At 45.6% G+C, this 14,136-nt stretch overlaps 1 protein-coding gene across 2 annotated transcripts; it reads right to left on the minus strand.

Moving 5' to 3' along the window:
* Positions 1-2,533: 2,533 nt before the first annotated feature.
* LOC118557562 lies at positions 2,534-3,666 on the minus strand. Of its 2 annotated transcripts, XM_036127770.1 has the most exons (3): positions 3,058-3,666; positions 2,719-2,982; positions 2,534-2,643 (listed from the first exon to the last, which is right to left on the minus strand). In XM_036127770.1, exons 1-3 carry the CDS (start codon positions 3,520-3,522, stop codon positions 2,572-2,574), a joined length of 801 nt encoding a protein of 266 aa, XP_035983663.1. In that variant the 5' UTR covers positions 3,523-3,666; the 3' UTR covers positions 2,534-2,571. The 2 variants fall into 2 exon arrangements, with proteins under 2 accessions (XP_035983663.1, XP_035983662.1); XM_036127769.1 differs by having other exon boundaries at positions 2,534-2,982.
* Positions 3,667-14,136: the final 10,470 nt, after the last annotated feature.

The following is a 14,136-nucleotide window of genomic DNA, read 5'->3' on the forward strand; positions in this document are numbered from 1 at the left end:
AGGGATGATTGGGTGGGGACTTATTAGCCTAGCTAATAGTTGTTGCGTGGCATGATAACCTGAAAAAGGGGTTCAGAATCAGAACTGGGAGTTGGTTCCACAGGAGAGGAGCCTGATAGCTAAAGGATCTGCCTCCCATTCTACTTTTAGAGACTCTAGGAACCACCAGCAGACCTGCAGTCTGAGAGCGAATGTGGGAGAATTATTTAACTATTAACCTTTAAAAAAGAAAGAAAGAAAGACTCGAGAAAATGGCGTTCCTTTTGTCTTGACAACGAGAATTCTTCTTTATTACACCTGGAACGTGCAACGGGTTCCAGCAGAGAATTCTAACATTCATATCCAGAGCTTGCCTCTTTAAGGCCTACAGATGTGTGTGCGTTAAACACAAGAGTCTGTGTGTCTCCATTGGTGTGTGTGTGTTGCAAGCTAATGACGTCCATCTTGGCAGTTGGACTAAACTTCTGGGAAATGTTTATCACAAAGAGTACAAAAACAGAGCGATTAATTCCGCTACTTGGAACATTACAGTTAAACAATGACATCTAGATGTTTCCCTTCTTTACTCCCATTGCTGAGAGCCAGGGTCAGAATGACCCTAACTTCCATACGAAGTGCTCTGTTAGGAACATACGGGGTAATCAGAGCTCTGATATATGATGGAGCTTGATTATTAAGGGCTTTATACGTTAGAAGAAGAATTTTAAATTCTATTCTTGATTTAACAGGAAGCCAATGAAGGCCATGGGGCTTTGTCTATGGTAGCCTCGCTTCTGTCAGTCTAACCTAGACCAGCCGTGGCTACTAACAGCTCACCACCGTCAGGGTGTGAATGACTGTAGTGTAAAGAGCTTTAGGGTTGTCAGACTTTATAAAACGCTATACAGGTACAAGCTGTTTACCATTTTTAAATTTCATCAGAGCCTTTTGGTTACGCTGAAGGCTTTAAAATGCAATCTCCAGCTTTAATTCATGTATAATGTTCTATGATTCTCCATTTCTTTATCCTATTCTTTTGAGTGAACTGTATCCAGGTTATAGCAGGTTATAGTTATCAGGACTGTTGCCTTACACCAGTCCTGATTTCATATCTCAGCTGTAGGTCTATTTATATTGAGTTTCTGCAGTCTCTTTGTTAATGTGTGGAGGTTCTTACTGCATTTATAAACTTCCTCCCAGAGTCCAAAAGTTATGCATGCTAAGATTATTGGGCTATCTGAATCTCCCTTAAATGACCATCAGAGTGCATGTTTGTTTGTTCTGCATGCCTCTGTGTTGTTTTATGATGAACTGAAACCTGCCATGTGTGCTCCACCTCCTGCTGTATGACTTTTGGAGATGGGCATCAGCAACAATCCCTCATCTTCCTATCGTAACTCAATTAATAATTTATTTTTGACATTTCCATCAGCTCATTATCATGATCTTCCAAAAGAAGAATACAAAAATAAAATCTGTCTTTACAGAAACCCCTGGCCATGCTCCAAAAGTCACAGCAACAAATTGGTTGTTAGACAGCCTGCTCTTTGAAACATACAGCCTTCATTCTGCCTCACTGATTTTGACAGCCCAATTTCATATATTTTCCTCACAATAAGCACAGACATATTGTTGTCACAACAACCTTGTGCGAGCAATAAAAAGTTATAGTTGGCATCATTCTGCCATCCATGCAAACAGAAGGCATCGGCATTCAAGGCTTTATGGAATGAAATTTCTAATAAAAGCCATAAAGGTTTTGAAATGTCTGTGTTTATTTGACTGTCATGTTGACATATATTATGTGAGTAATACTCTTCTTCTTCTGGATCTGGTCTCATTTCAGCTTCCATCGGGTACATAAAGATAAATTAACACAGTTTGTAAAGTCAAGCCAGTGATAAGCACTTATTTAACACTTCATAATTATATGTAAATTTCACAAAGTGTTTTTTTAAAATACATGTTAAAGAGATATAGCTGTCAGAGCATAGGGTACATCTTGTTCCAGAAATCTGTGAGGTTTCCTGTAATAGATGTTAATTTTACATAATAGAAATCAGTTTAATATAATAACAGCAAAGGTTAACAGCTAGGAACCACTGATCAGGCCTGAAATCTGGGTGTAGTGATGGACTCAGACCTGAACCTCCATCTAAAGACAATTACAAAGTGGACCTTCTAGAACCTGGAGAACATTTCCAGGATTAAAGGACTGATGTCTCAGCAGGATCTGGAAAAACTACTCCATGTGTTTATCTTAAAATCCTTCTGTTAGTCTATAAATCCCTGAATTAGCACCTAAAAACATCACAGACTTGTTATCAGGGCATCAACCCTCCAGACCACTCAGGTCTTCTGGCTCCAGCCTGCTCTGCAGAACCAGAACCAGAACCAGAATCAGACATGGAGAAGCAGCATTTAGTTCCTATGCTCCACTGATCTGGAACAAACTTCCAGAAAATTGTAAAGGTGCTGAAAGCCTGAGTTTCTTCTGTCATGTTTGCCTTGAGATGTCGGGCCCACATGCAGAAACACACTCGGTTACGACAGGTAAGTTTAAAAGGTTTATTGTTTACACAGGCGAGAATGCTAGGCGGCGAAGCTAATCTGCGGGCTGGAAGATACTCGGGCAGGAACTCGGGCGGCGGGGACCAGGTCGATCTAGAGGTAAGGGGAGAACGTTAATTCTGGGAAGGGAAAGCCCCAAGGAAAGTATTCAGGGGAACGTAAGCTTACCACGAGGTGCAAGTAACCCGACCGGGGAGGACGGCAGTGTGGACTCAGCTGAACGTTGGTCGTAGGTGTCCGGGCGGCTGAGAGCGGGGCGAGAGGTCCGAGCAGCACCGGAGGATTCAGGACAGCGGATGGAACCTGGGAGTCGTCGGGAGTGCGTCTCGTCCGAGAAGCTAGGCTCCACTCGAGATGAACGGGGAAATCCCAAGAGGCAACACGAGAAGGACTGAGGAGCTCGAAGGAGGACGAAGGAGCACGAGGAGGTACCTGGGAGACACAAAGGGTAGTGATTTAGCGAGGGAGCAAAGTCTAATGGCGTGAGGTCGAGGCTGGTAGGCATACCACAACGGTAACACTCAGGCATCCACCCGCTGTCCGAGTGCAGATCTTATAGTGCAGCTCCGGTGCTGCTGACGAGCTGCAGGTGCGCCTACTCCGCCCACCAGCCAACCGCGAACACCTGTGGACGAAGCAAAGATGGCAACAGGCTGCATGGCCCTGCCAGCTGAGTCCTGACACCACCCCCCCCTCAAGGGTCGCCACCTGGCGGCCCAGAGGAGGACGTAGACGGACGAGAGGAGAGAAACGAGTCAATGAATGAGCGGTCCGGGATGGCGGAGCCCGGGATCCAGGACCGATCCTCGGGACCGCGGCCCACCCAGTCGACGAGATACTGGAACCCCTTACCTCGTCGACGGGAGGCCACGATCCGTTGGATCTGACGTCCATGATGGTCCTGGGAGGGTGGTGGGGGTTCGGCCGGAGGGCACAAGGGGCTGGAGTTGACTGGCTTGATCTGAGAGACATGGAACGTGGGATGAACTCGGGAGTGGGATGGGAGGCGGAGACGGACAGTCGTGGGGCTGGGTATGGAGGTTATCTCGTAGGGGCCCGTGAATCGTGGGGACAGTTTGCGTGAGGCTGCTCGGGAGGGGAGGTCACGGGTGGAGAGCCAGATTTGTTGACCTGGTTGATAACTCGGGGCTGGGATGCGTTTACGGTCAGCGAACCTGCGGTTATTCTCGGCGGTGTCCTTTAAGGCCTGGATGGTTTGGGACCAGAAACGTTTGCAGCGGTCAATGTGATCCTTTACTGAGGGTACGGCGATCTGTCTGCTGTCATCGGGGAGTAGTGGTGGCTGGTAACCCAGAGAGACCTCGAAGGGGGACATTCCAGTTGCGGCGGAGACATGGCTGTTGTGTGCATATTCTACCCAGGGTAGATATTTGCTCCAGTCGGATGGGTTCTGTGAGGTGAGGCAGCGGAGGGCGGTCTCCAGCTCCTGGTTCAAACGCTCTGTCTGACCGTTGGTCTGCGGGTGGTAGCCCGAGGTTAGGGTATACCGGGCCCCCAGGGCCACGGCAAACTCCTTCCATACCCGCGATATGAATTGGGGACCACGGTCAGACAGAACCTCCTGTGGGATTCCGTGTAGGCGGAATACATGTTTGACCAGGAGCTGGGCCGTTTGGAGAGCTGAGGGTAATTTTCTGAGGGGTATGAGATGACAGGCCTTGGAAAAACGGTCGATTACTGTTAAAATGACTGTCATACCTTGAGACGAGGGAAGCCCGGTAACAAAGTCCAGGGCGACATGGGACCAGGGGCGCTCTGGGACAGGCAGAGGCTGAAGGAGACCCGCAGGTGGCCGGTTTGAGGGTTTGCTTTGAGCGCACACGGGACACGAGAGAACAAAATCCTTGACATCTTGGGACATGGAGGGCCACCAGAACCGCCGGGACAAAAAGGAACGGGTTCGATGAATGCCTGGGTGAGCCGAGAATTTCTCTGAATGAGCCCACTGTAGTACTCGGGTACGAGCTGAGGAGGGGACATAGGTTCGGTTGGGGGGGCCGGTTCCAGGGTCTGGATCCGTGAGCTGGGCCTGGGAGATTACGTCCTGGATTTCCCACTGGAGGGCTCCAAAAACACAAGACGGAGGAATTATTGTTGCAGGTTCCTTCTCAGCGTCGGGAGGTGAGTAGAGGCGGGACAGAGCGTCTGGCTTCTGATTCTTCGAACCGGGGCGGTAGGAGATAGACAAATTAAACCGAGAGAAAAAAAGGGACCAGCGGGCTTGTCTGGGGTTTAGTCTCTTAGCTGTCTGAATGTAAGCCAGATTCTTATGGTCAGTCCAGATGAGGACGGGCTGCTCGGACCCCTCAAGCCAATGGCGCCATTCCTCCAGGGCAAGTTTGATTGCGAGCAGCTCTCTGTCGCCCACATCATAATTTCGTTCAGCGGGAGACAACCGTCGAGAGAAGAAAGCACAGGGGTGCAGTTTGTGATCCTGGTCGGAGCTCTGGGAAAGAATCGCACCCACTCCTGTGTCCGAGGCGTCGATCTCGACCACAAACTGTTTCTTTGGATCGGGGTGGATGAGGATAGGTGCTTGGGAGAACCTTCTCTTGAGGTCCATGAACGCCGTATTCGCTTGCGGGTTCCAGGAGAAAGGTATCTTGACCGACGTGAGGGCGTGGAGAGGGGCGGCGATCTGGCTGTAACCCCGGATGAACCGACGGTAAAAGTTGGCGAAGCCCAGGAATCGTTGGAGCTCCTTCCGGGTCTCGGGGACCGGCCAGTCGAGGACCGCCTTGATCTTCTCGGGGTCGGATCTGACTCTTCCCCCCTCCAAAATGAGGCCGAGGAAGGACACAGAGGGTTTGTGGAACTCACATTTTTCAGCTTTGACGAACAGCTTGTTCTCAAGCAGGCGTTGCAGGACCAGCCGAACATGATGCTGATGTTCTGTGGGATTGTTGGAATAAATGAGTATATCGTCAAGGTAAACAAAGACGAACACATTGAGGAAGTCTCGGAGGACGTCGTTGACCAGAGCCTGGAATACTGCTGGGGCGTTACAAAGGCCGAACGGCATGACTTGGTACTCAAAGTGGCCCAGTGGAGTCTTGAAAGCTGTCTTCCACTCATCTCCCCGGCGGATCCGCACCAGGTGGTAAGCATTACGTAAGTCTAACTTAGTGAAGACCGTGGCTGACTGGACCGGTTCTAGGGCTGAGGAAAGGAGTGGGAGAGGATACTTATTTTTTACTGTGATGGCGTTTAACCCTCGATAATCGATACAGGGGCGTAGGGAACCGTCCTTCTTGGACACGAAGAAAAACCCTGCTCCTAAAGGGGAAGACGAGGTTCTGATCAGCCCGGCTGCTAACGACTCTTTAATATATTTCTCCAGGGCCTGGCGCTCAGCCTGGGAGATATTATAAAGGCGACTAGCCGGCAGCGGGGCACCTGGTAAAAGGTCTATAGCGCAGTCGTATGGCCGATGCAGCGGCAAGGAGCAAGCTTGGGTCTTATTGAAGACCTGCCTTAAGTCATAATAACACTCGGGTACCAACTTTAAGAGCTCAGGATCTACCTGACTAAGTGGTTTCGCGGGAGTCTGACACGAAGGCACCGCAGACTGTAAGCAGACGGCGTGACAGTTGGACGACCAGGTCTCAACTCGCCGCTCTGCCCAATTTAGATGTGGGTTATGCTGCTGTAACCAGGGGAAACCTAAAACCAAGGGCGCGTGCTTAACAGGGAACACAAAAAAGACCAGCCGTTCTCTATGGTTCCCAGAAACGACCAACTCTAATGGCGTGGTTCTATGGGTAATCTTGGGCAGAACTCCACCATCTAGTGCTGAAACTTGAAGTGGAGAGGTAAGTGGGACGGTCTCAAAACCAGCCCGTTGAACAAAAGTTTGATCAATTAAATTAAAATCGCACCCTGAATCAACTAGAGCGGAAAACGAAAAGGTGTCTCGGAAAGAGACAATCGCAGCCCTTAAACAAAGTCGCGGAGGAGAAGCTAGTGTTTGCTTGGACTGGTCCGCCGGTCCCTCCGGAATGACCGGCGGACCTACTCTTTTGGCCGCTCTGGGCAGTTCTTAATAAAATGAGCGGCAGAGGCACAATACAAACACAGCTTGGAAGTCATCCGCTTCTCCCTTTCATCAGGGGTTAACCGAACCCGGCCCAACTGCATGGGCTCCGGAGGGGGAAGCGGTGACTCGACCGGTCTAGGAAAGCTTCGCTCGGGAGGAGGCGGCCGGGAAGCGAGCGGACCCACGGGTCGGTTCCTGGACCGAACCCGGAGACGGTTATCAATTCGGATAGCCAAAGCGATAAACTCATTAAGAGTGGCAGGTTCCTGCTGACGCATCAACTCGTCCTTGAGGGACTCATCTAGTGCTTGAAAAAACACGGTTTTTAGCGCGCGCTGCTCCCATCCTGCCGCAGCGGCCACCGTGCGAAACTCAATAGCGAAGTCGGCGACGCGCCTGCCCCGCTGTCGGAGGGCTAAAAGTCGCCGAGAGTCCTGAACCTCATCAACTTCAGCTGCAAAAACTGTCTTAAACTCGGAAATGAACTCGTTAAAAGAGCAACCAAACTGCTGGCAATTAGGGAATCGGGTCTCTGCCCACTTAAGGGCTCGGCCGGTAAGCAGCCGTAAAATAAAAGAAATCTTCACGTCATCCTGGTCAAACAAGCGAGGGGAACGGTTAAAAACTAGGGCACATTGGAACAAAAATCCTCCGCAGTCACCACTGTCTCCGGAGAATTTCTCCGGAGCAGGGGAGGAGGCTTGGGGATCGGGCGGTGACGTCACCGGAAACACGACTGGCTCGGGAGCGGGAGTAGGAGGGGCTGGAGCGGCTGCCTGCTGGCTAGCATTTAGCATGGCCGTGAGTTGGTTAATTTGGCCGGCTAAACTCTGTATCTGGCCTTGCAGACCTACGACAGTGGATTCTAACCCACGGATCTGGTCTTGCTGGACCGCTAGCGCCCCACCGAGTGTGCCTGCTGAGTCGCTTTGGCCTGAGTGTTCTTCTGTCATGTTTGCCTTGAGATGTCGGGCCCACATGCAGAAACACACTCGGTTACGACAGGTAAGTTTAAAAGGTTTATTGTTTACACAGGCGAGAATGCTAGGCGGCGAAGCTAATCTGCGGGCTGGAAGATACTCGGGCAGGAACTCGGGCGGCGGGGACCAGGTCGATCTAGAGGTAAGGGGAGAACGTTAATTCTGGGAAGGGAAAGCCCCAAGGAAAGTATTCAGGGGAACGTAAGCTTACCACGAGGTGCAAGTAACCCGACCGGGGAGGACGGCAGTGTGGACTCAGCTGAACGTTGGTCGTAGGTGTCCGGGCGGCTGAGAGCGGGGCGAGAGGTCCGAGCAGCACCGGAGGATTCAGGACAGCGGATGGAACCTGGGAGTCGTCGGGAGTGCGTCTCGTCCGAGAAGCTAGGCTCCACTCGAGATGAACGGGGAAATCCCAAGAGGCAACACGAGAAGGACTGAGGAGCTCGAAGGAGGACGAAGGAGCACGAGGAGGTACCTGGGAGACACAAAGGGTAGTGATTTAGCGAGGGAGCAAAGTCTAATGGCGTGAGGTCGAGGCTGGTAGGCATACCACAACGGTAACACTCAGGCATCCACCCGCTGTCCGAGTGCAGATCTTATAGTGCAGCTCCGGTGCTGCTGACGAGCTGCAGGTGCGCCTACTCCGCCCACCAGCCAACCGCGAACACCTGTGGACGAAGCAAAGATGGCAACAGGCTGCATGGCCCTGCCAGCTGAGTCCTGACACCTTTAAATTAAGATTAAAAACAGATTTGTTTAGGAGTTTAGGAGGATTGCCTTCGACTGTTCTCGTTAAACTGTTTTAATAAATAAAAGCCTATAGATTTTTCCATGTTTTGTTTTGTTTCTACATTTTATTCCAGCTTGCTTTTATCCTATTTTCCTATGTTTTAATCACGTAAAGCACTTGGCATTGTCTTTGTACTGAAATGTGCTATACAGATAAGTTTGCCTTGCCTTGCCATACAACAAAGCTACAGACAAAACAGGCTTTGAAATAAATGTTTCTGCTTGAGGAGGGTCATATGATCTACTAAAGGCCAAACCATAACCTCTCATGGATGTGGGACAATATATAAATCCAACATAACAAGTATGGATGAGCAAAGCACAATGTTGTATTTTGTTCAGACGAACAAAAAATCCAAATAAATCGGCAGTATATACAGTTTTATACTGTTCCATAAAAATAAGCAGATCCAGGTCTTTACGCCTACTTTTTCAGAGGAGGTGTACATTTAGTTAACATTAATGGAGGTAAAGAGAGCAGACTGACCACAATACACTTAAACTGCTTCTACACTGTTTCCCCAGGGCAAGATAATTAACCTCCACCTGTTTCTCTGTACCTTTACTGGCTAGCTCCCATCCAGGTTAGTGTGTCTTGCCTTAGGCCAGTGCTGCAAATAACAATATGCTCACAGGCAGCGTCGTTGGCTGTGAATATATGAGAACACTCCTACTCTTGGGGAACAAAAGTAAACTTTGTATGAAATGTCATTTGAAGGATTTTCAGCTGTAGGATCTTTCATTTTTATTCTATGAAATTTCAATTTTCAGTGTCTGCTGAGATCATGATATCTGTGCATAAAGTCACTGGTAAATATAGTCATACCCCTGAAACCTTTTCAGATTTCCTCATAGCATCCATTAAATTATGTGAATTTTATCCAAATGGACGTAATAAAGCAAAATAAAGTAGCACATACTTGGAACATTATATTTGGTTTTCTTTTTTAATACACAATCAAACGGTGTTAAATTTTACAGCAGGGTCAGGTTCTACAGCAACATCCCAGAGCTCTGATGATCATCTGGACCTGGACAAAGGATGGACCTCCTGCAGACCTACCAGGACATGGACGTCCACCTGGACTGACAGGCTGGGAGAGAAGAGATACGAGATACGACGTTTGCCGTTATCACAAACTCTGTCATGATATCCAAAAAAAATTTATTCACAAGTGAATCGGTATTTTGTGATTTTGTCTGCCCATCTAACACAATTATTTACATTGAAATCAACTCCCAAAAAACTCAATTATGATTTCACCAATTAATTTGTAAACTCTTAAATACATCAGGTGTTTAAAACAAAATAGCATTTATCTAATTATTTAACAATAAATAATAGATCACCTGTGCATTTGTGCCTTGTACATTTCAAAACTTCACAGAGATGTTGATGTTTTCATTTTCTTACTGTTGACCTCAATAATTAGAACATTTCAGATGCAGTCCTGCATGCTGGTGAGGTAGGAGTGCAGAAGACACATTTGGTTTAAAATCAACTGGTTTAATGAACAGGTTGAAGGAAAATTAGGCATGGTTTTTACTTGCTAATCCTTAATTTGCCCACCTCTGATAGGCAGCCATCTGCCATAACTGACTGGGGCGCTGTGCTCCATTTGGTTGCTGGGTTTTGGGGTCATCTCTGAAGGGGGGTGGCAGGGGCCCTCCATTATTGACAGAGCTGTCTAAATTATTCGCATTTTATCACTCAGGTAGAAGTATAAATACTATGGTTTAAAAATATTTCTGCAGAAGTTCATCTTTTTACTCAAGTAAAACTACTTAAAATATAAGTAAAAGTTATTTACCAAAAGAAAATGCCATTAAGGACAAAAGGATAGGGGCCACCACAGAGGGTTATAGTGTACTACCCCACCCTGAAAAAGACATATTTCTAAAGAAATATGCCCATTGAAAATGCATATATACAATGCAGATATATTGAATACCATTATCAATAACTTCTATTGGACTGTGAAATGCATTCAAGATTAGCTGCAGGACTCTGGGAGGACAATGGATGTACGATGTAACACAACTGGTGTGTCCAGCGCATACTTTATAACAATTTTCTTGTATGGTTGTCTATGACACTAGACCAGGTGTGTCAAAGTCGTCCTCCTGGGCCAGTGTCCTGCAAATGTTATGTATGTCCCTGCTCCAACACACCTGAGTCAAATAATCAGGTCATTAACAGGAATCTGAAGTACTTGACTGCATATTGAGGAACTAGTTCAGCCATTTGATTTATGTATGTTGGACCAGGGACACATCTAAACGTTGCAGGACACCAGGATAGCGCTGTCAAAATGAACGATTAATCCAAGTGATTAATTAATACAAGTAGAATAATCCTGATTAGGCATGGGCTAGTATTAGGCCAAATATTACATTTTCACAGTATCACAGTGTTATGATTACTGCTTTTATTTTAAAAGGTGTGCATTTAAAGACAATAAAAGACAGTTGTTTATTTTTTAGTAATTATACAAAACATGGAACATAATAAATATGTGGAATCCAACCCTATTGGTGGAATGTAACCCTGACAGCAGTGCGATCATGTCACTTAATAGCTCTTGTTGTATGCAACTTTTATTCTCATTCATAAAACTCTGAAATCCCCAGAAATGCCTGACCCTGAAGGTAGCTCATTCATTTCGAGAAAACTCTAACTGTACCGTGAACCTTTAACAAATAGCAGTGGGTTTTACTCCAGTAGATGCACTACCATCTCTTCTGGCTGCCACAGTCTGTAAGCACTTTCTGCACGTAGGCAGCCTTCTTCCTCTGAGCCGTTGTCTTCTGTCTTCTGATGGTAGCCGAAGTATCCTTTTAAACAGAGGGAAAGGTTTGGTACACTCATCTTTCTCCAGCCATCATAGAACATATTCCACTATGCAAAGAATCAACAAACCAGCCAGATGAATGAGAGAACGCAGAGAATTTGGACCAAATAAACTGACTAATCCAGCCTGCAGAGTTAACTGCAGTGAATAGAGGAAAACTGATTTTAAACGCCGGACAAATGTAAGGGCATGTATGGGAAAGAAAATAAATAATATTGAACTTTGTCATGGACTGGAATCTGTCAGAAAGCTAAACCCAGTGCAGTTCCCTTGATCTCTACAGCACATTTTTTAGCCTTTCTAAGAGAATATTGTGATCAACTGTACAGACACAAGTCTATTATCTGAGGCCATGAGAATATCATTAGTGACTTTCACCAGAGCTGTTTCAGTGCTATGACTACTCGCTTTCTGAATAACTGTGCAAGTGCAAGACCACCTGACCCAGGTGCCCCGGGGCTTTGGGCTCCTTGGGCCATGGCTGGATAAGCTCCAGTGTAGCCGGCTGCTGGAAGAGCCCACAGGCTCGTCGCCGCAGCTTCGAGCTTCGGTACTATGGCTTTTGCTGGGTTTCCTGGGGCTCTACTCGGTTCTTCCCTGTGTTGGTCTCTCTTGGGCCTCTTTGCTCTGAGGGCCCTTTCGGGTGTCCGGGGTTCTGGTTGTTCCTGGAATCTGCCTCGGGACTCTGGGGGGCGGGTCTTTGGCTCCTCACAACCACTTTTTAGCATTTTACTTATGGATAAACCTTACAAATACAAGTGCACTGTCACAAACCCCTACAGGTGCTGGGATTCAGGGGCTTACACAATATATATTATATTATATACAGTAAACCCCTATTATTAGCTTTAGCTGTCACTTTATACATCTCATATTAAATAATACTGTATATTTTGGATGTTTGTACTTGTACTTGTTATTAGTTGGTCTTGCTGTTCTTTTTATATCTTTGTATGCAGGTGTAGAAGTAGACTCTGAGAATGTTATCTTGTTCTCTCCTGTATTTTTGTCACCTTTTCTCACTTTTAGCATTTGTCTAATCTTTTCTCTTCCTTCCTTTATTTCTCCTCTACCTTCCTGTTTTTGTGTCCATTTAACATAAAATAGTACCAGGATAAAATCTAATAAAGCTTTGTGCATATATAAATCAAGCGGAGCACTATGGCGAAAGTAGAAATGCTCCACTTGTGAAAGTGTCGGCCTCTCTTTGGCATTAAGACAGCAGTTCTTAATATCTTTTACGATCAAAGTGTCATTGTTCCTTTGATAAGGAGGTTATGTGCAGACGATAATGAAACACGGCTACTTCCTCTAAAATCGGGTTGCAAATCTGTAAGTAAAGATCCATGCACAGAGCCTGTGCATGTGTGGACCTAGGATTGTTGTTTTCAACCTGACTGCCCATTTTATATTTTATGAGCTGAGAAGTCCTGCTTGAAAAGAATGCTTAATGCAGGATACTGCATAAGCTTGTTGTGTTTCTAACAAGTAAATATGCCTGTAGAGAATTTAATTTTTCATTTTAATTAAAAAATGCATACCTCTGTGGTTTAAGTAAAATATATATTCTTACAAATATATATATTTTCCCAAATCCTGTTCAGGATCTCAGGTTAAGCTTGAACCAATCACAGCAGACACTAGCCAAGGGATTGGCTACAGGCTGGATCAGGGCTGAAAAAAAAAATCGGATAAATTGTCATTAAAAATTATTTAAATAATCATCAACTATTTTAGTAGTCAAATTGAATCGTTAACTGGAGTCTACAGACTCTAAAATGTGTCATATTCTGAACAAGCAACGAAGTCAGAGCAGATATTAAGCCAGGACTGTACCAATAATATATACATTTTGCATCAAAGGTTAAAACCCTTCATTCTCTGGTAATATGCTCTATGCAAAACTCCTGAAGTGGCATAGTATAAGCATTCCCTGGTTCAAGTTCTGTAAAAAAAAAAAAAACTTTTTGCTATTTAATTATTATTCGGGCAATCAATAACGCATACACAGATTAAAAAAATAGCAGTATAAGAGTTGTAGTCCCAGTTATATTGTCTAGTGTGTTGGCAAGTAGATAGATAGATAGATAGATAGATAGATAGATAGATAGATAGATAGATAGATAGATAGATAGATAGATAGATAGATAGATAGATAGATAGATAGATAGATAGATAGATCTAAATTATCAAATTATTATGTTCTCAGCATTAAATTGAGTTTTATTTACATGTGTGTATTTAGAATGTATTTAAAATGTACAACAAACACTTGTTTTTTAGTTCAAGACACTTGTTTATTGAGGTATGTTAATTTATGAAGAATATCTCTTTTTAGAATGATCAGAAAAAGAATTAATGGATGAGTTAACTACTAAAATAACCGATAGCTGCAGCGCTAGCATGGACAGACAGTCCATCACAGGGCCTGGACACTGTCTAGTAAATTAATAAATGATTCCTTTATGACATGAGCACATACTCAGCATTCTAAAAGCACACATTTTGCATCACATTCTGGATCCTCTACGCTCCCTCTGGTTGCTCCTCTCTTAGATCTCTGCTTTAAGACTTCTCCTCCGGCACAGCATTCCCCACTGCGATATGGATGTGGGAACGCCAAGTGTGGAAAAAGTCTTGACCAAATTGTCTACACATTTTCTTGTGCCGTTCTTGTGTGAAAACGGATTAGGAGACTGGCAGGAAAGTTGAATGTTTGAGTGCTTGATCTTCTATGCGACCAAAAAGACCAGAGAAAGAAAAATGACATCTGAGCATTTTTTTGTTCAGGGTAAAACAAACAACCTCGTTATATCATATCCATCCTTTTACTTTAATTGCTTTATATGGACCACAGGAGCTAACAGCAGGGCACGAACAGTAATGACTGTAAATAATCATAGCCCAG

The sequence above is a fragment of the Fundulus heteroclitus genome, chromosome 23 (assembly GCF_011125445.2).
Source record: "Fundulus heteroclitus isolate FHET01 chromosome 23, MU-UCD_Fhet_4.1, whole genome shotgun sequence".
NCBI lineage: Eukaryota > Metazoa > Chordata > Actinopteri > Cyprinodontiformes > Fundulidae > Fundulus > Fundulus heteroclitus.

Coding starts and splice junctions, on each gene's coding strand:
- LOC118557562 (XM_036127769.1), bottom strand. CDS start 3,522: ATGTCTCTCAGATCAAGCCAGTCAACTCCAGCCCCTTGTGCCCTCCGG. Junction 2,983..3,057: donor GCCTGAGTGTTACCGTTGTG/GTATGCCTACCA, acceptor TGTGTCTCCCAG/GTACCTCCTCGTGCTCCTTC.